This window comes from Colossoma macropomum, unplaced genomic scaffold, assembly GCF_904425465.1.
Source record: "Colossoma macropomum unplaced genomic scaffold, Colossoma_macropomum, whole genome shotgun sequence".
Classification (NCBI taxonomy): Eukaryota; Metazoa; Chordata; class Actinopteri; order Characiformes; family Serrasalmidae; genus Colossoma; species Colossoma macropomum.
This window is the reverse complement of record NW_023494793.1, coordinates 43,878,332-43,898,294: the sequence shown is the minus strand read 5'-3', so window position 1 is coordinate 43,898,294 and position 19,963 is coordinate 43,878,332. Positions and strand designations below refer to the sequence as shown.

The 19,963-nt window shown below is 40.9% G+C and overlaps 1 protein-coding gene across 1 annotated transcript in view; it reads right to left on the bottom strand.

Annotated features, from left to right (window-relative positions):
- Window positions 1-19,963, bottom strand: part of atp2b3a (ATPase plasma membrane Ca2+ transporting 3a) — an 84,085-nt gene that overhangs the window by 40,677 nt on the left and 23,445 nt on the right. The window contains 4 exon segments of the mRNA XM_036579634.1: window positions 563-691; window positions 9,126-9,251; window positions 10,791-11,048; window positions 12,959-13,156. Coding sequence (XP_036435527.1) covers window positions 563-691; window positions 9,126-9,251; window positions 10,791-11,048; window positions 12,959-13,156 — 711 coding nt within the window.

Below are 19,963 nucleotides of genomic sequence, written 5' to 3'. Positions count from 1 at the left end.
AATAAGTCAACACATCTACAGTTTTTCTTGTTTTAAGCGATTGATAGTAAAGATGATCTCACTGTATCAGCAAATAATTGTCTTGTTGTAAGAAATGGGCTTGAACCAAGAAACATTGTCTGCCAACATAATGAGATCATTTTATTTACTGAAATCACTAAACAACAAGGAAAAACATCTAGAATTAAGTTAAATAATCATTATAAGCTTACAACAATCTCCAAATGGGAAATATTGGATATATTGATTAGATTTGAGATCACTTATTATTTATGCAGAGTACAGAGTGTTTTTACTGTATGAAATCACCCTCACTACCCAGGCCAACAGCTTTAAGCCGTTTTCATGGCTGCTTTTAAGGGCAATGAGTTGAATTTCCTCTCATGAGCCAGAACGCCGGAACCAGAGCTCGTCCTAATTCTGTCCTAATTAATTCCTGTCTTCTAAAACCCAAAGGAGGACACTGATGATGAGGAGAGAAGCTCTGGGTGATCGTTCCCTCCACACTACACATTTCTCACACGTGTTTTAGCAGCTGAAGCTGCTGGTAAAGTTTTCCTACCCTTCTTGTTCTCCTTCTTCTCCTCCTCCACCTCTCCGGCCCCCAGCAGGGTGAAGATGATCCCGGTCTGAGAGTTGATGCCCACAGCGGTCACCACCATCTTCCCCGAACCCTCCATAACATGGGTGCCTGAAAAACAGCACAAATTAAACACTTTATGGAAAGTGCTTGAGTTTATATCACACAGGAAGTCCAATCTTACAGCAACAGTTCGATTAAAAAGTCCAATTTTCTCTGATCTCAAACGTGGCTGCACAGCAAAAAATGGCCTCTTGTCGAGTAAAATGATCTTAAATCTAGTCTATATATCTAACATTTCCCATTTTGAGACGCTTGTGCTCTTATTATACTATCTAGCTTATTTTTGGAAATATTTACTTGTTTTAGTTTTACATTTTATTAAATAAAATTATCTCACTAATAATTTTGCTGGTTTTAAACTCATTTCTTACAACAAGCACAATTATCTGCCAACATAGTGAGATAATTTTACTTAATAAAATGACTTAAAACAAGTAAAAATGTCTAGAAATAAGGTAAACAATCTTACAATAAACTTATAATAATCTCAAGAGGAGAAATATTAGATTTATTGACTATATTAAAGATTTTACTTGATACCATTTTTGCAGTGTGATCAGTCAGGTCATGTGTGGTGTCTGCACTGCAAATAAATGATACCTTAACAAGATAAATCATCTAAAATCTAGTCTAAATATCTAATATTTCTCATTTTGAGATGGTTCCACAAATATTATAAGATTATAAAACCTGTTTGTAGATGCTTTTACTTGTTTAAAGTCATTGTACCAAGTAAAATTATCTCACTATACTGGCAGATAATTTTGCTGGTTTCAAGCTCATTTCTTAAAATTAACAAAATGATCTGCCAACATAGTGAGATAATTTTACTTAATAAAATTACTTAAAACTCGTACAAAAGTCTAGAAATAAGTTAAGTAATCTTATTATAAGCTTACAACAGTCTTAAAATGAGTAATATTAGATATAATGACATGATTTAAAAAAATTTTACTTGCCAAAAGTTTTCCTCTTTACACCTTAGCAACCACCTGGAATACCATAGCAATGACCTAGTAAAATCTTAGCAACCACCTGGGATAACACAGCAACAGCCTAGCAACACCTTAGCAACCACCTGGGATACCATAGCAATGACCTAGTAACATCTTAGCAGCCACCTGGGATAACATAGCAACAGCCTAGCAACACCTTAGCAAACACCTGGGATGCCATAGCAATGACCTAGTAACATCTTAGCAACCACCTGGAATAACATAGCAACAGCCTAGCAACACCTTAGCAAACACCTGGGATGCCATAGCAATGATCTAGTAACACCTTAGCAACCACCTCGGATACCACAGCAACGGCTTAGCAACCACCTGGGGTACCACAGGCACAGCCTGGGAACACCTTAGCAATAATTTAAAATATTTTACTTGCCAAAAGTCTTTCCTCTTTAGTTTTAGCCGCTCGTCAAATTCTCTGTTTTGTTGACAGGCAAATCACGAAATTTTAGCTGATGATTAATTGTTATATAAATAAATGCGATTAGCGATAGTCAGTCTGTAAAGCATCTTACAGCACATTTAGTTTGGCGAATGGTGTTGGGTTCATTTCTGGCTGATTCCAGGTTGTTCAGCTGTTCTTCTGTCTCAGCTGCCGACTGAAAAGCTGCTCAGTGGTGCTGACAGTTTGGGAATTTAGTGTCGTCTCATCTTCAGAGTCTGACCAAATCGGCTGTCGGTCAAATGTGATCTTAAAAGTGTCCGTTTTCTGTTTGTGGCAAAGTAAGAAGTAAAAACGTTAAAATGTCTTGAGCGTCTCCTACAGCTGGCAAAGTCGTTGCTAAGCAACGGCGTCTCAGTGGACCGATACAGTGTTTGTGAAAAACCTGTGATGTTATGGTGAAATAACAGCACAGTTAGAACGCTGCTCAACCAATCAGCTCGTGTGGCCGGAACTAACTGTTGTATAATTTATAATAACTTCATAATAAGTTTATTTTCAGGGACATTCAGAGGGTCCAAGAGAGTAATTAGGTGGTCCTGGACCCCCTCAACCCCCCGGTATGTCACACCTTGGTTACACTGTCAACCAAAGCTTGAGCCTGAAAATGTGAGTGTAAAACACTGGCTCTGCAAGCAAACATGCTAAAATTAGTATTAGTTATACTAGCTATTGAATTAACAAATAAACATTATATATGTCATTTTAGACGTTATGTCATGTTATATCACCCTAAACATTTTCCAGCACAGTTAGAACTAGAAAAGTTAGAAGACAGAAGTGATTTCTTTTATTTACATTTATTCAACTCAAGCCCACTAAAGAAAACACATCCAGCTGATACATATCCAATCCAGCAAAGGCAGTTAAACACGTTTTATCACTTTTTAAACCTCATCTTAAAGCATATTAACTCATATTTGAGCATATTGCCTTGATCCTATTTGATTTGTTGCTGTAGTGGGTAAAAACATTTTTGCCAAACTATCGCTTTAATCTCTGCCTCCATTAAACCGAAAATAAAACCAAATGTGTCACATCAGCAGAGCTGAACTCTGACCGCTGCATTAAAACTTTTATTAAAACATCTTCACTTCCACATTTCACTCACTGATGTGCATAAAAATCTTCCTCTAGATCCTCGAATACAGGATTAAATGGCTAAATAATTCATTTCAATAAAAATATACATGAATAATACATGCATTTTCATTCAGGCAGGATTTTAATGTCTCTTTTCTGAGCTTTCAAATTAGTGATCAATTCACTTCAGCAGTAAATCACCACTGTAACGTCCACCGCTCTGTCTAAGACTGTGTTTATCTGCGTATTAGTGTGTGTTAGTGCATGTAATCCGGTTTATGCTGCTGTAGAGCCTGGCTTTGTTCTCTCTCTCTCTCTCTCTCTCTCTCTCTCTCTCTCTCTGTTTCTATCTCTCAGACTGAAAGCTTCACGTGATGCAGACACAGAAACACTGACAGATACGCTCATCATCCTGAAACACTGCAGCAAAGGAAAAGCTTCAGCTTACAGTTATTTTAATGACTCTAGTCTTATTTATTTATTTTTTATGTGTTTATTTATATGCAGAATTAAAAAAAATGACATATACAGGACACTCTTCGAATAAATAGTTAAAATGGAAATTTAAATAAATACATAAATAATATTCATTTAAATAATTATCTTTTGATTTTGACATAAAATTTTCCTGAACAAATCTTGGAGCGCTACAGAATCTAGACGTCGTTATCATAGGGATTGTCAAAGATCAGCACTTGCTGTCCTGACATCAAACATTATGACAATTACCTGTGATGTAACATGTCATTGTATTCTAGTCAAAATAAGTCAGGACAGAATACAGCATCTCCATCACAGGATCATGATTGTGTCAGCGTAATGTAGGTCGAGTAAAGTGCTATCGCATTTTTAAGGCTAAAAGTGGCATAGAAAGAAAATCGCAATTTCATTTTATCGTTTGAAATTTGTGCAGAAAGTCGATGGAAACATTGCTATTAATACTCGAGTAAAGTATAAATCTTAAGTACAGTAAATAACCAATTAACCAAGCACTCAAGTATTTGCCATTCTTGTCAGTGTGTTTATAAAGCGTGCAGGACTCAGGTAAAGAGCAAAAAAACGATGTTATTAAATTTGCCTTTGTACTGCAACACCTTAGCAACCACCTAGGACACCACAGCAACTGTGCTGCAACACCATAGCAACCACCTGGGATGACTTAGCAATGACCTAGTAACATCTTAGCAACCACCTGGGATAACATAGCAGCACCTTTACAACCACCTGGGATACCTTGGCAGCAGCGTAGCAACACCTTGGCAACCATCTGGAATGCATAGCAATGACATAGTAACATCCAAGCAATCACCTGGGATACCATTGCACTACCTTTACAACCACCTGGAATACCACAGCAATAGCCTAGCAACGCCTTAGCAATCACCTGGGATACAACAGCAACAGCCTAGCAACACCTTAGCAGCCACCTGGGAAACCACAGCAACAGCCTAGCAACACCTTAGCAACCCCCTGGAATACCTTAGCAATGACCTAGTAACAACTAAGCAACTGCCTGGGATACCATAGCGATGGCCTAGCAACACCTTATCAACCACCTGGGATACCATAGCAACACCTTAAAAAACACCTGGGATACTATAGCAATAGCCTAGCAACACCTTAGCAACCACCTGAGTTACCACAGCAACGGCCTAGCAACACATTAGCAACCACCTGGGATACATAGCAATGACCTAGTAACATCTTAGCAACCACCTGGGACACCATAGCAATGGCCTAGTAACATCTTAGCAACCACCTGGGATACCATAGCAACATGGTACAACCACATGGGATACCATAGCAACACCTTAGCAACCATCTGGGATAACACAGCAACAGCCTAGCAACACCTTAGCAACCACCTGGGATACCATAGCAATGACCTAGTAACATCTTAGCAACCACCTGGGATAACATAGCAACAGCCTAGCAACACCTTAGCAACCACCTGTGATGCCATAGCAATGACCTAGTAACATCTTAGCAACCACCTGGGATAACATAGCAACAGCCTAACAACACCTTAGCAACCACCTGGGATGCCATGGCAATGACCTAGTAACATCTTAGCAACCACCTCGAATAACATAGCAACAGCCTAGCAACACCTTAGCAACCACCTGTGATGCCATAGCAATGACCTAGTAACACCTTAGCAACCACCTGGAATACCATAGCAACACCTTAACAACCACCTGGGGTACCACAGGCACACCTTAGCAACCACCAGAGATTTCACAGCCCACCTGAGAGTTTGTCAGGCCAACTCACAAACTCTCCCAGTCTAGTTTCTTTGTTGCTGAAATATCTACATTTTATAATTTTATAAAAATCACTAAAAAAATCTTCGGCTGTAGAGAAACTAGGATTGGCCATAAAAGTTCATGATGCACCTTGAATCGAACCAGAAACTGTACTGAACCCGAGAATCCGTGTGTGGTTACGGCCCTGACGACGTGGCCCTGACGACGCGGCCCGGTGCTGCGCGGTGCCGCTGTGTGCTGCTGAGATCATTAGGCTGGCAGATCGAGCGTCTCTGAGGCTCTAATGCGCCTCTAAGCTCATCTCTGAGCAGCAGGAATCTGATTAGCTCGTTATCAGCCTCCAGAGAGACACAGAGAGAGAAAGATGAGCCGGACGTTTATCAGCCAATCAGCTTCATCCACCAGCCACATCCGCACACAGTGAGAAATGTTTACATCTGCCTCAAAGGAAGCGATCGCATCAAACATGGAGATATTTTCATATAAACATGATGAGGGGCCGAACATTTGGACTGGACACCAGCATCGAAGGAATAGTTTGATAATAAACAAACTAGTCAAAACTACCTAAAGCTGCACTGTGTAAGATTTTTCGTTAACACTGACGGAAGTGTCATGACTGAGGAGAATAAACGGGCTAAAATATGGTGAGCTTGAGCTGCTGTGAGTCGCCTGTAAAGCCTGGTATAAACCTTTAAAAGTCAGAGGCGTCGAGTTTTTCACACCACATCGTACGTCTTTACGTATTAACGTCACACAGACTCAAAAAGAAGGTCCGGCTCAATGTTTTGGCCTCAAATGATCTCAAAATCAACATCATACTGATGAAGATGTGATGACAGTAGTTCTCTCTGAATTCTCATTCAACTCACTCACAGAAGTCAGATTCATCTGCTTGTGGGAGTCAGAAGTACAAAATGTTCTTCCAAACGTTGCATGCAATTAGATATTTCCGCCAGAGAGGTCTCCAAATCCCCAAATCCTACATAGTGCTGCTTTAAGTACTGAATAACTTATAGATTAGGTGCTGTATTATGGAAACTTCCATGTCTAGTCCTGAGCTAAGATCTGACAGGTCAAGATAAGATTTTTCACAAAGAACAAACTGTGCTACTGTCCCTTTAACCATCGGGGGTCCACAAATTCATCCACGCATTAAATTCTCTGCCTCTATATCTGTGTCTGTATCTTTGTGATGATCCAGCACAGAAATCCAGTTCAAACACTTCCTGAATCTGTAGAGTCGCCCTTTCCAGTCCATCGTATCACGAGATCATACGAGACTCACATCCGGAGTTATGAGCCTATGAAGAGGGGCTGAGATACACGTCATCTGCCTCTCACCGTGTGGAACTGGTGGATTCGTGTGTCCATCTACATTCTGTGTGAAACTGACCAATGGACACTCAGGAAATCACTAAGGACTGACCATCACGCCGGAAACCCTTCATTCTTCATTCAGTCCACATCGGAGACTCATGTGAAACGGCGTGCAGAGAGTTTACAGCTGCTGAAGTTGCTGCAGCGGTTTTGGAAAGCAGTGATGAAGAACACGGAGCGTTTTGATATGAAGATCCCCTCAGACAACCCTCTAACAGCACAAGCACACTGTCGGACCGTCCCTTTAAACTGCAGCTTCTTCATTAACAAGGCATTAGCAGAGCTAAAGTTAGAGCTAGAGTCTCCAAATAGGTAGATCTTTTCATCTAAGAAAACGCTTCAAAACAGACACACATTCTTAAAGAAGACTATCCACACACACACTCACACACACACACACACACACACACACTCACACACACACTCACACACTCACACACACACACACACACACACACACACACACACACACTCACACGCACACACACACACACACACACGCACACACACACACTCACACACACACTCACACACACACACACACACACACACACACACTCACACACACACACACTAACACACACACACACACACACACACACGCATGTGATTTCATCGCTGACATGACACTTTGTCACCTTGTACACGAAACACGGACAGATCCTGGCTGTTTTCATTATTACTAATATTACTGAGCTCCATTTGAGCTGGACCGCCCGGTCACCCTCACTGAGCCGCAGCATCACCTCTGCACCATCAGTTCATCACAACACACAACCGCCAGCTTTCTGACACCATCCTCATTATCTTGAGGAAGGGCGGAAGGGACTGAGTGCACTCAGGGAAAGGGAACTGATTTATTTATTTGTTTGTTTTTATTGAAATATTCATTTACATTGCTTCTTTATTATTATTATTATTATTATTATTATTATTATAGTTATTTACTTTTTTGTTCAACTAACAAATTCAGTGTATAATGTAAATTTTAAATATTCTTGCTAGATTTAAATAATGTAATATTAGATAGATAGATATTATTTTCTTTGTTAACAGCATAGAAAGATAATAAACACTGAATACACACATCAAATCATTAATAATTGTTGTCTTTTGTCATCTTTGGGGAGAAAGGGATATTTTTTATATCAGCCAGACTGAATTAAATCAGCCAGAGTCCTTAAAGAACCTAGACTAGAGATAACAGAGTTAATAGTACTCGTATTCATTAAGAGCAGGTGGTTACATTATCTTACAGCATCTTATCTCAAGTCAGGAAATCTTAACCTACTCGATCAAAGTCAAAAATCAACTGTCATGTCTGTTGCCTAGCAACCGACAATACACACACACAGCTGAAATGTAACCATGCAATCAAAATAATGTTAAAAATGTGAGCTACAGCTGCTGATGCTGATGTAAAAAAGGTCAAACTAAACTAAAGTGTGATAAACTGTAAGGTGTGAATACTGTGAGAGCGCCCCCTGCTGTTTATCAGAGCGTCGCCGCTCCCCAGTTTCAGTCTCCATTTCCCAAACGCTTTAGCCGAGCGCGCTAACGTTACTCCTCCTAATAAACAGACACACGTTCAGCTCCGTCTCCTCATTATTCACCACCATCACTGTAATATTTCATCATCAACATTAACACACGAAGGTGATCAGAGGGGCGGTGGAGATCGAGTCTGCAGCGTCTGAGATCTTTAAAACGCAGAGTTAGAAAAGAAAATCATCTCACAGTGAAAGCAGCGTTTTACAGTAGGAATAAATGGAGCTCATTATGCTGGTAGTGAACTATGCTGCTGACACAGCTGCCTAAAAACCATAGAAACGGACCTTAAACAGAAGTGAGGACCCTGTTGGGGTTCATCCTAAAGTTAGGACAGGATTTAGGAGATTAGAACCAAAAAGGGTTCTGCTATTGTTACCAGGTCAAGCTTGTATACAAAAGGAGAACCATTTTTGGTACAAAGCCATTTTTTAAACACCATATACAGCAGATTCTCCATCAATCTGAAGAACCATTTCTCCATGCAAAGAACCATTTCAGCATAACATTGTTCTAAACAGCACTACTGCCTTTACTAAAGAACCCTTGAAGAACCATGTTTTTTGAGAGTGTACCTTTCATGTTTATAGATAACAGTGAGTCATACAGTGTCAGAGACCACATAATCAGGTCTATTAGAGGTTAGGTTCCAGTCTCCTGGTCTTATTTATCTTAAACTGTTCCTTTGGGGGACGTTATGCTGAAATGGACACAGTGACGTTAAACAACACAAAGTGAGTCTCGTCCTGCACCTGAGAGCAGCATGGGGTCTCTGTCGATGGCTTTGCGTACGTGGTCGGACTCTCCGGTGAGGGAGCTCTCGTCGATCTTCAGGTCGTTCCCCTGGATCAGCACTCCATCAGCCGGGAGGAGGTCACCTGCACACAGATCAGAGCCAAAAACACCACTACAAAATATGCTAAAATGTTCTAACCTTGATCTTAACTCTAATCTCAACCCCTTAAACTCGAAACCCCTTAGACTCGAACCTGTCAGTACAGCATGTAAATCAAAGTTAACCCTCTACTGCACACATTATGAGAGCAATTAAAAAAATATTCAATTCACTTTTCCTGCATAAGTTGGTCCTTGATTTATTTTTTAAACCTGATTACTAAATTTCAAAGCATTAAAAAAATGTGTGCAGTGGTCCTTTTGGGTATATTGCCTTGAGGCAACATTGTGCGACAATAGGAAGAAATGATATAGGGCCGTGTTCCCTGAAGTGGTGAGACCTGGCTTGTGACTGGCTGAATCCATTCCACTGTAGCACAGTGTTGCTTCTAGGCAACAAACATATTTCTATTCTCATAACAAAGAGATACGAAATGTTAAAAAGGAGTTTAAATATGCCCAGTAAGAGACCAAATACATGCTTTTTATTAACTTACCCAAACTCCTCTCTTTATTGTTAACCCTATGTATATGTGTGTATAATATTATGTATGATGTTATTGTGAAGTAAAAAAAATGAGTTTGTTGCCCTGAGGCAACATCATGCAATAGAGCGTTAAATGCAATTTATTACATAGCCTTATATTTAAATAGCACAGAACAAAGACACTGGGTCTCATTCACCAACAGTTCCTAAGAAGAACTTTCTTCTTAAAGCCTGCAGTTTTGACGAAGACTCTGACAGTCACCAGTGTTCTCTTATTGTTCTGAGGTGAGAACAGAATCTACACACACTCAAGAGCACAAAGGTGAGAACAGTTCTGCACTTTAAGAACACAACATGAACCTGACGTAGCCTTTTTTTAGGTCCTTTCTCAAGAACACATTTTAGAACAAACTTAGGAAGATACAGGAGAGTGAGGTCCAATGACTGAGTGTCTGAAACTGTGACCTATCACTTTTTAGTGCACTATTTTGGGGTTCCACCGTTTTGTGGTGTCCAAAAACATTTGGATGTAATACACTACAGGAAGTGTAGGGGGCGATATGGCTTCTACTGTTTCATTTAAAAAGCTCTATAATGTTCATATGATCCACACAGTCATTCTGACAGACTGTAATACACTACAGGAAGTGTAGGGGGCGATATGGCTTCTACTGTTTCATTTAAAAAGCTCTATAATGTTCATATGATCCACACAGTCACTCTGACAGACTGTAATACACTACAGGAAGTGTAGGGGGCGATATGGCTTCTACTGTTTCATTTAAGAAGCTCTATAATGTTCATATGATCCACACAGTCACTCTGACAGACTGTAATACACTACAGGAAGTGTAGGGGGCGATATGGCTTCTACTGTTTCATTTAAAAAGCTCTATAATGTTCATATGATCCACACAGTCATTCTGACAGACTGTAATACACTACAGGAAGTGTAGGGGGCGATATGGAAATGCTCTATAATGTTCTCTAGTTGCTTCAAAGTTGAGCAGTAGAAGAAGACATGATCCGTACTGACCGTATTTGACCTGGGCAATGTCCCCCACCACCATCTCGGCCACAGGGATCTGCAGGACGGTGCCGTTCCTGACCACAGCGAAGCGCTGCTCCTGCTCTATCCGGCTCTGCAGGCCACGGAACTGTTTCTCTTTACTCCAGTCATTAAATGCCGTCACCAGAACCACACAGAGAACCGAGAGCAGGATCGCCGCTCCTTCAATCCACCCTGCTTCAGCTTCACCTTCATCCTCCACTCCTCCTGAGACATTACCACAGACTGAGAGAGAGAGAGAGAGAGAGAGAGAGAGAGAGAGAGAGAGAGAGAGAGAGAACAGAAAAAGAGAAGGAGAGAGAGAGAGCAGAAAAAGAGAAGGAGAGAGAGAGAGAGCAGAAAAAGAGAAGGAGAGAGAGAGAGAGAGAGAGAGACAGACAGGAAAGAAACAGAGATGGTGAGAGAAAGAGAGAAGAGACAGAATATGAGAGAGGAAAAAGAGATGGCAGAAAGAGGGAAATTTGTTTTAGTATTTGGAAAATGTACAACAGCGTAACAACATTAAACATTCTGATATTTTGATATATTCTCTCTCTCTCTCTCTCTCTCTCTCTCTCTCTCTCTCTCTCTCTCTCAATCCAGCCCCAGTGTTTTGGCTCAGTGCTGCAGTTCTGTCATCCACCTGATCATTAGTAATGATGAAGTGATGAAGTCCCTCCGGAGCTGATTCAGGTGAGTTAGAGCAGGTAAACACACACCTGTGCAGGTGGAGGTACAGCAACGGAACTAGAAACCTTCTAAACCACATCATGCTTTTTAGTTTTATGGATATAATAGTGTTAAGTACATAATGCGCATATATATATATATATATATATATATATCACATAATTCTATAACATATATATATATATATATATATATATATATATATATATATATATATATATATATATTTATAGTAATCTCCATATGTAAGGGACAAGGCCAAAAAACAGTATTTGCTGGTTGTGATCTTTAGGCCCTCAGACAGCACTGCATTAAAAACAGACATGATTCTGTAGTGGAAATCACTGCATGGGCTCAGAAACACTTTGAAAACCACTGTCTGTGAAAACAGTTCATCACTGCATCCACAAATACAAGTTAAAACTCTAAAATGCAAAGAAGAAACCAAATATAAACAGGATCCAGAAACACTGCCACCTTCTCTGGGCCTGAGCTCATTTAAAATGGACTGAGGCGAAGTGAAAAAGTGTCCTGTGGTCCGACGAATCAACATTTGAAATTCTTTTTGGAAATCATGGACACTGTGTTCTCCGGGCTAAAGACCACTCAGCTTGTTATCAGTGCACAGTTCAAAAGCCAGTATTCATGAAGGTCTAGGGGGGCCTTATTGCACATGGTATCGGTGACGTGCTCATCTGTGAAGGCACCATTAATGCTGAATGATATATACATGTTTTGGCGACATATGCTGCCATCCAGACGACGTCTTTTTCAGGGAAGGCCTTGTTTATTTCAGCAAGACAATGTAAAACCACATTCTGCATGTATTACAGCAGCATTGCTCTGCATTAAAAGAGTCCAGGTGCTAAACTGACCTGCCTGCAGTCCAGACCTGTCACCACTGAGAACATTTTTGGCACATTATGAAATGAAAAATATGACAAATGAGCCCCTGAACTGATGAGCAGCTGAAATCCTGTATCAAACAAGAACAGGAACACATTTCACTTTCTAAACTACAGCAGTGTCTCCTCAGTTCCCAAACTCTTACAGAGTGCTGTTAAAGAAGAGGTGATGAAACACAGTGGTAAACAGGCCCCCGTCCCAACTTTTTTGGAACGTGCTGTTGGCATCAAATTCAAAATGGGCAAATATTTTTCAAACAACAATAAGACTTTTTAGTTTCAACATTTGTTATGATATGTTGTCTTTGTAGTAAATATGGTCCACATGATTTGCATATCATTGCATTCTATTATTAATTACATTCTGCACAGCGTCCCAACTTTTTTGGAAATGGGGTTGTATAATAAACCTTCATTCCCCCAAATTTAGCCCAAAATTTTACATCAATGTCCTCAGAAGTTCCGAGACAGTAGGAGGCCTGGTTCCGTGAGACTCTGGGTAGGGTAGCAGACCTCTAGAACCCAACGTGCATAATGTAAGGTCTGGTTAATGAGGTTTACCTTCACTGTCGCCCCCCGGAGGCTGGTAGAAGCTGAGGCCGAGCGAGATGATGGCTGCGATCTCCAGGATGATGAGAGTGACATCCTGCAGCGCCTCCCACACCAGCTGCAGGAACGTCTTCGGCTTTTTAGGGGGGATGAAGTTCTGTCCGAAAACCTGCCACCGCTTCTCCAGGTCAGCAGGGTCATCCGACAGACCTGCAGGTGAGCGAGAGAGCGAGAGACCCTCGTTAACACTGACTTTAACACATCAGAAGTCTTCAGCCTGCTTCAGCCTCCCGCTGCTACTACAGCACACAGGAGCTCTGAACGGGGAGTTTTCTCAGTTAGACACATAAAGGTGGAGCAGATGATTCATTTTAGAAATATTTCATGTTATATTTCTTTAAATACTCCTCACATCCTGACAGCAATCAATAAATCAACTGCTCTGTGGAGGCCACAGGACTGTAAAACCCCCCATGGTTCTATATAGACCAATAAGAGGTCTGCTATTGTTATGATGTCAAGCTTGTTACAACAGTAGAACCGTTTTTGGTGCTATACAGAACCATATAAAGACACGCTCCATCAATCTGATGAACCATTTCACCATGCAAAGAAACATTTAAGCATGAAACGGTTCAATATAGAACTTATTGCTCTAAATAGAACCATTGCCTTTACTAAAGAACCCTTGAAGAACCATCTTTGTTAAGTGTGTAGTGATGCACGACTTTCTGGAGTTAACTCCGGCTCTCGACTCCCGCCCAATAAGAATGTAACCAGTACAGCACCTTAAATGATGCAGCAATTACCTATACATACATATATATATATATATATATAATATATATATATATATGTACTTAATTAAACTGTTACCTTTACTAAAGAACCGTTGAAGAATACTGACTCATTAGTTTGATGTAGTAAGTCACTGTTAGAGTCACTATGAGATGCTGTGTTATTTCAACCTCAGATTCTTGGCCTTCCCTTATTTTCTGTGAAGAACACACACCGATCAGCCATAACATTCTGACCACCTCCTTGTTTCTACGCTCATTGTCCATTTTATCAGCTCCACTTACTATATAGGTGCACTTTGTAGTTCTACAGTTACAGACTGTAGTCCATCTGTTTCTCTGCACACTTTCTTAGCCCCCTTTTACCCTGATCAGTCACAGCAGTAAAATTATTTAAGTGAAACAATTATTTCCCACCTGAATGTCCTGCTTCACTTGGAAATACAGCAAGTTACAGACAAAAATGAATTCTGATTTCCGATTCACATTGACTTTAAAAGTTTGTAAGCGATAGCTAATTTGACACAGCATTATACCCCCTGGCTAAGCTAAGCTAAGGTTAGCTGATCATGGTGCTCTGTGGTCTCACTCCCGCATGACTCTTGACCTTTTATCACATGCATTAAAATAATGTGCATTATTTAAATTTTTTGTAATGAAATTTTTATAAAATATTTGGTTACTGTCCAACTAAACCCCCAACACGGCCTCTGTCAGTAAAATTGAATCCTACTTTCTATTCTATGCTCTTTGCATAGCTGGTCATGCGTATGTGGTGTTAACATAACACTGGAAATCCCATAGAGCAGATTAGCATTGTTTACTCCTGGGCTTTACAACAAATCATTAAACAAATAGATTAAGCAATTTATTTATCTGTTGAAGTTTTGTCTGTAAATTTGCAGACAGTCCTACTAGTTGTGTTTAATGAGAGACCAAATGTTCCCTATAGATCACTGTAGTCGTGCATCATTCTGTAGTCGGCCTCATGCCCACATTAGGAACTCCAGGTCTAAGCTTGATTTTTCTATGGTCAGAATGAACGGGGTTTTTGAAAAATTGCCTCTTTTCAGAATGTAACTGCTGCACTATTTAAGGTGGAATGAGAAATTTGAATAAAAAGCTGGTAAATGTCCTGAGAAAATGTTCTCAGAAAATGTTACCAGCATTAAAATGATAATTGGGATATTCTGAGAGTGATATTGAGCTGAGTCTGTGCAGTTCAGTGCAGGTCAGTTTGTAGAGCTTTTCAAATCAAGCAGTACAGAATGGACAGATCTATGGTGTTTCAGTACCAGATGAAGAACAGAGAACTGCAGGGAAACCTGCTTCTTTTGTTCTGACGTCTTTTCATCTGAACATGGAAATACGCTACCACACTGGCAAGGCGTGCTTAAGGAGGCTGCCAGTCTAATGACGTGAATCCAGTGCGCAGTAGCTTTAGCTCACATGTATCAATATTTATATTTCAACCTTTAACGACTTTGTAGTTCAGAGGATCCAGCGATATTCGAGAGATTTCCCGATTTTCGGAAACCCTATTCATTCTGGCCATAGAGAAATCAGGCTTAGACCCAGAGTTCCTAATATGGGCATAAGAGCATGGCACCAACTACAAAATGATATCATGACTACAGTGGTCTATAGCGTTTAAATCTGGACTCTGGCCAGCCAAAACCATCAGTATAAACTATTATATTTTGGGCTTGGCACATTTTTCTAGTAGCAGTGGTAAAGAGTCTACATTAAAATCTACTCTGAAACTGCTATGGCTTGTTCCTTCCAAAAGAAACATAAAAGTTCAGAAACTAAACAGTGAAGGTAAGGAAAGTGATACCAACTGATGCCACTTTGAGTCAATAGGTTTCTTCATCGGTTACAGCCCTGCTTCAGTGCCTACAGGTGTGTTTGTATCACCACCGATGCTGCAGGATACAAACTAAAACACTGTTGAAATGTATAACTAGACAAAACTCCATCAAAGCTCTGGTGCCTCAGATCACTGCTGTGTTAAAAGTGGATTAAATCTTTATTTTCATTACTGCAAAGCAAACTCAAACTTCCCCTAATGAAAGTGAGACGTGTCATCAAAATGCAGCGTTTAGTTGTGAAGAGCAGCAGTTCATACAGAGTTGTAGACTACAGCAAGCCTTAGACCCCGTTTACACCTGGTCACTTTATGTGTCTTGTGTATCAGGATTATATCTGGATGAGGCCGCATAAAAATACAAGTGTAAACGCAGCAAAGATGCAAATCTGATCACTCAAACAGCTTCAGGACTGAGATGCATTCGACCACCAAAACCCCTCCCAGTAGAACCAAAACTCTTCCTAGTACAACCAAAACCCCTCCCAGTACAACCAAAACACCTCCCAGTAGAACCAAATCTCCTCCCAGTACAACCAAAACTCCTCCCAGTACAACCAAAACACCTCCCAGTACAACCAAAACTCCTTTAGTACAACCAAAACCCTCCCAGCACAACTGAAACCCCTCCCAGTACAACTGAAACCCCTCCCAGTATGACTGAAACCCCTCCCAGTACGTCTGAAACTCCTCCCAGGACTCCCCATGCAGGGCGTCACTGGGCTCATGATCCGTGTCTGTGAGGAAGATGATCATGGAGGATGAAACAAAATGCTTATTATCAACGTGGACCGACACGACAAAACACACTGCAGACAAAGAGGCTGAACAGATAAACAGCTGGTAATTGGTCGCCGCATAACCAGCTGATTTGCATATTCTGTCCCACAGCAATCAGACTTCAGTCCGACTAACCGGAGACGCATTTGACCAAGTGTAAATACATGTGGCTAAAATCTTATCAGGAGACAATCCAGACACCGGACACAGGAAGTGACCAGGTGTAAACGGGGCCTCTGATTTGCTCTCGAACATTTAAACCTCATGTCGATTCTTCTCAGCGCGTAGCTGGACTTTGGGTCAGTTACCACCAAGGGTCAGATCTGAAAACGTGCTCAGATCTCAGATTTCTCTGTCTGCACCTACTTGATGATGCTTAGAGATGGAAAGAGACAGAACGAGAGAGAGAGAAAGAGAGAGAGAAAGAGAGAGAGAGAAAAGAGAGACGGGAGACAGAGAGAGAGAGAGAGAGAGAGAGAGGACACAGAGAGAGAGAGAAAGAGAGAGAGAGAGAGATGCAGTGAAAAGAGAGAGGAGAGAGGGAGAGTGAGTGAGAGAGATGGAGAGAAAAGAGAGACAGGAGACAGAGAGGGAAAGAGAGAGAGAGATGGAGTGAAAAGAGAGGGGAGAGAGAATCTCCACAAAAACCTGGCCACAGACAATCCAAATATCTGGACAAAATCATGACCAATTACCACAGGATAGCCTCAACTTAGAACAACAGAACATTAAAGACAAATTAAAAACACTAGAATTAAGTATCAAAAACTATCAAGACCCACTTGATTACCAGATCTCACTAGAAGAATTAAATCACCAAATCAAAAAGCTTAAACCTAGAAAAGCCTGCGGCCCCGACAGCATCAGGACCGAGATGCTGAAGAGCAGCAGCCCCAAGCTGCCCAGGCTCTGCTCAGGTTGTTCAACATCGTTCTCCAGTCCGGCTGCTTTCCTGAGATCTGGTGCAGGGGGCTTATTTCCCCAGTCTACAAGAGTGGAGACAAACTGGACCCTAATAACTACCGAGGCATCTGTGTGAGCAGCAACCTGGGGAAGGTTTTCTGCTGTATTATTAACGCCCGAATACAGGCCTTCTTACCGAAACACAGCGTCTTGAGTAAAGGACAAATTGGCTTTCTACCAAATCATCGCACTACCGACCATATTTACACCCTACACACCCTAATCAACCAACATATTCACCAACAAAATAAGAGGAAAGTCTTTGCATGTTTTATAGATTTAAAAAAATTTGATTCTATTTGGCAAGAAGGTCTATAATATAAGATTCTCCAAAACAGTGTAGGGGGTAAAGTCTATGACATCATTAAATCAATATATGTCAATAATAAATGTGGAATAAAAATTGGCAATAAAATGACAGATCTCTTCACTCGAGGGTGTGGTGTCAGGCAGGGCTGCTGCTTGTCCCCTACTCTATTTAACATGTACATTAATGATTAAGGGGTGTTACTGGAGCGATCTGCAACACCTGGCCTGACACTAAACCAAACGGTCTCTACGCAGATGACCTTGTGCTGCTGTCGCCCACTGAAAAGGGGCTACAGCAGCACTTGGATCTGCTAGAGCAGTACTGTCAGAACTGGGCCCTGACAGTCAACCCAAACAAATCTAAAGTCATGATCTTCCAAAAGAAAGCCAGATCTCAGGAAAGCAGACATGTGTTCAGTCTAGGAGTCGCCGCCCTGGATCAAACGCTTTCCTACAACTACCTGGGACTAAAGATCAGTGCCTCAGGAGGCTTCGGTCTGGCAGTGAATGCACTGAAAGAAAAGGCCTGCAGGGCCCTCTATTCAATCAGGAAACAGTTCTACAAGATTAATATCCCAATCAGAATCTGGACAAAGATCTTCGACAGTGTAGTCCTGCCCATTGCGCTGTACGGTAGTGAAGTCTGGGGTCCACTCAGTCATCGTGACTACACTAGATGGGACAAGCATCCCACTGAAGTCCTGCATGCAGAATTTTGCAGAATGATTTTAAACGTCCAAAGAAAAACACCAGCGAATGCCTGCAGGGCTGAATTAGGCCGATTCCCTCTAATCATGAACACTGAAAAAAGAACACTGAAATTTTGGATGCACCTTAAATCGAGTCCCAAAACAACACTGCAGTTTCAGGCACTCCAGTCCCAGGAGCTGAACCCTGAAAAGAGTCCCCTGTGTCAGCTGGTACAGAGACTGACCACCTCACTGACTCCCAACAACCCAAACTCTCTGACCAGCACTGCTTCCCAAACACCAATCAGAGTAAACCAAATTATTAAACAAAGCAAAAATACCTACCTGGAAAATTCACTCACAAAACAGACTGAACTGCTTCCTGGCCCTAAAACAGGAACACAAATTGGCTGAATATCTTGTTACTGTCCAGGATATGAAGCAGAGACGGATCCTCACCAAATACAGGCTCAGTGACCACAGCCTGGCCATCGAGAGAGGCAGGTTTAAAAAGTCCTGGCTAGCGAGAGACAACAGAGTGTGCGGTCACTGCAGGACAGGTGAGGTAGAGACAGAGGTGCACTTCCTACTAAACTGCCCAAAATATGAATCTATTAGAAATAAATATTTTAACCAATTTGAAAAACAGATAAACAAATTCGGGACGTTGGGAGATAAAGATAAATTAGTAATTATACTAGGAGAGGGTCCAGCAGCGTCCACTGCAGCCAGATATGTGTATGAGTGCCATACACTCAGGGACAGTGAGTGACCACCAAACCACAGCCTTTACTCACAGTTATATATGTATATCTGTAATATAGACGTCCTTTTTTCATTCGATTTTTTCTCTTCTTAATCACATAAATATATTTGATAATTAACTGTTTTTTTCTCTCTTTTCTGTTATAAACTACACATATTCACTAGGCTTTGTTTTATTATTACATATACTTTTATATTATTAATTGATAATTAACACTGTTTAGTCTTAATTATTACATTATCATATATTAATCTTGGTTTGTATTTTATTTATTATTTTTTTATTATTTATTTATTTTTATTAACTTTTGATATATAGATCATTTTTGTTGTGCTTTGACAATACAAATGTACATCTGTCACGTCAATAAAGCAAACTTGAGAGAGAGAGAGAGAGAGAGAGAGAGAAAAGAGAGGGGAGAGAGAGTAAAAGATAGAACGAGACAGAGAAGGGGGGAGAGACTGAGAGAGAGAATGAAAGAGAGAGAGATAATGTCTCCACACACCTCCTCCTGCCCATAGCAACCTTTCATCCTCTCCTCATTCATTCATTCATCCCTCCCTCCTGTCAGCCCTTTTATCCCTCGCTCACCGCTCTTCCTTTCATCCTTTTCATCCTCTCTATCATTCACTCATCCTTTCTCTCGTCTCCCTCTCTCTCTCTCTCTCTCTCTCTCTCTCTCTCTCTCTCTCTTTCTCTCTCTCTCTCTTTCTCTAATACCTCTACCTTTCAGTTGAGCTCTGATGTTATTAGTGTTACTGTATCAGCTGCAGTGACATTCAGCTATTTATGAATGAACACACTCAGTACAAGCACTACAGTAACAATGCCTCTCTCTCTCTCTCT